Source organism: Meleagris gallopavo, chromosome 14 (assembly GCF_000146605.3).
Source record: "Meleagris gallopavo isolate NT-WF06-2002-E0010 breed Aviagen turkey brand Nicholas breeding stock chromosome 14, Turkey_5.1, whole genome shotgun sequence".
Classification (NCBI taxonomy): domain Eukaryota; kingdom Metazoa; phylum Chordata; class Aves; order Galliformes; family Phasianidae; genus Meleagris; species Meleagris gallopavo.
In genome coordinates this window covers 19,068,814-19,069,889 of record NC_015024.2, presented here as the reverse complement: position 1 = coordinate 19,069,889, position 1,076 = coordinate 19,068,814, and the positions used below count along the sequence as shown (strand labels likewise).

The 1,076-nt window shown below is 48.4% G+C and overlaps 1 protein-coding gene across 1 annotated transcript in view; it reads right to left on the bottom strand.

Moving 5' to 3' along the window:
* Positions 1-377, bottom strand: part of THUMPD3 (THUMP domain containing 3) — a 6,247-nt gene extending 5,870 nt beyond the window's left edge. Inside the window, exons 1-2 of the mRNA XM_019619983.2 lie at positions 340-377; positions 142-199 (exon numbers count right to left, since the gene is read on the bottom strand). Coding sequence (XP_019475528.2) covers positions 142-199; positions 340-377 — 96 coding nt within the window. The remainder of the gene's footprint in view (positions 1-141; positions 200-339) is intronic.
* Between the last annotated feature and the right edge of the window lie 699 nt (positions 378-1,076).

The following is a 1,076-nucleotide window of genomic DNA, read 5'->3' as shown; positions in this document are numbered from 1 at the left end:
TTTTTCACTCCTTAAGGGAAGACCTCCCTGCAGTAATGACGGACAGCCGGCGCTTCTGGGATGTCTTTGCCCAAAGACCTCCCGGGCTTTACCTCCGAGCAGCGGCGCGTGCCGGGGGCACGCGGTGACCTCGGGGCTCACCTGGCCTTCGGGGCCGAGTGTCTGACGGGGCGCGGCTGGACGGGCCTCGCTGGGGCCTCTGCAAGGAGAGCCTCGATGGAAAAGACGAGCGTCCTCAGTGCTGGATGAAGTGCACCTGACTGCCCCGGGAAGGGATCTCGTGCCGGGTACTTTGTGTCAGACTGTATACATCAAACCTCAGGGCCAACTCGGGGTTACCTGAAATATCCTTGAATGGAGGGAAACATTTCAGCCATTGTGGAAATGACTCTTCGGCAGAGAGGCTGAAAGAAACCGTAGTGACAATGTAAATTCAGTAGTGGGAAAGGAAAACATAAACAGATGAGAAGTACTGACTTGAGTTAGAATCAGGGCTCTCAAAAGTCAGCGCTGTTGTCTTTCTGAAATGACCAGATAATGACAGCAGACGTGTTTGTGTATGGGAAAAGCATGTTAATAGCAGCATGTTAATAGCAGCATGTTAATAGCAGCATGTTAGTAGCAGCTGCTGCCACCATGCCGTGTAGATCCTACCTGCATTCAGTGCAGATCTGCTGAGCGTGGTTTATTTCCTCCAACTCAATGCTGCGTTCAGACAAGTCCCAAACATGGAATGTCTCCCAGCTGGCTCTGTCCTTGTACTCGTGTGTCACAGGATTATCTCTTGCCTGTGGTGACCAAACATACCCAAATTCATGAACAGCAGAAACACAATTTCACGTATTTTCTGATGGATATGAAGAAAATCACCCATCCACGTAAGAATGACAACATTCCTATATTCTGCTTATCTAGTCGTAACTTATTTTAAGATATGATGTACGCATTAGTAGAGTGACTTAATTTTTTTAATAACCTCTTTGGGTCCCCCGTACAGCTTTTGATGCTCATCTTAAGGTAGTCCTGGGTTCACTGTACTGATCACAACCAGCAGAAACTTCAGAAATAGTCTGCCT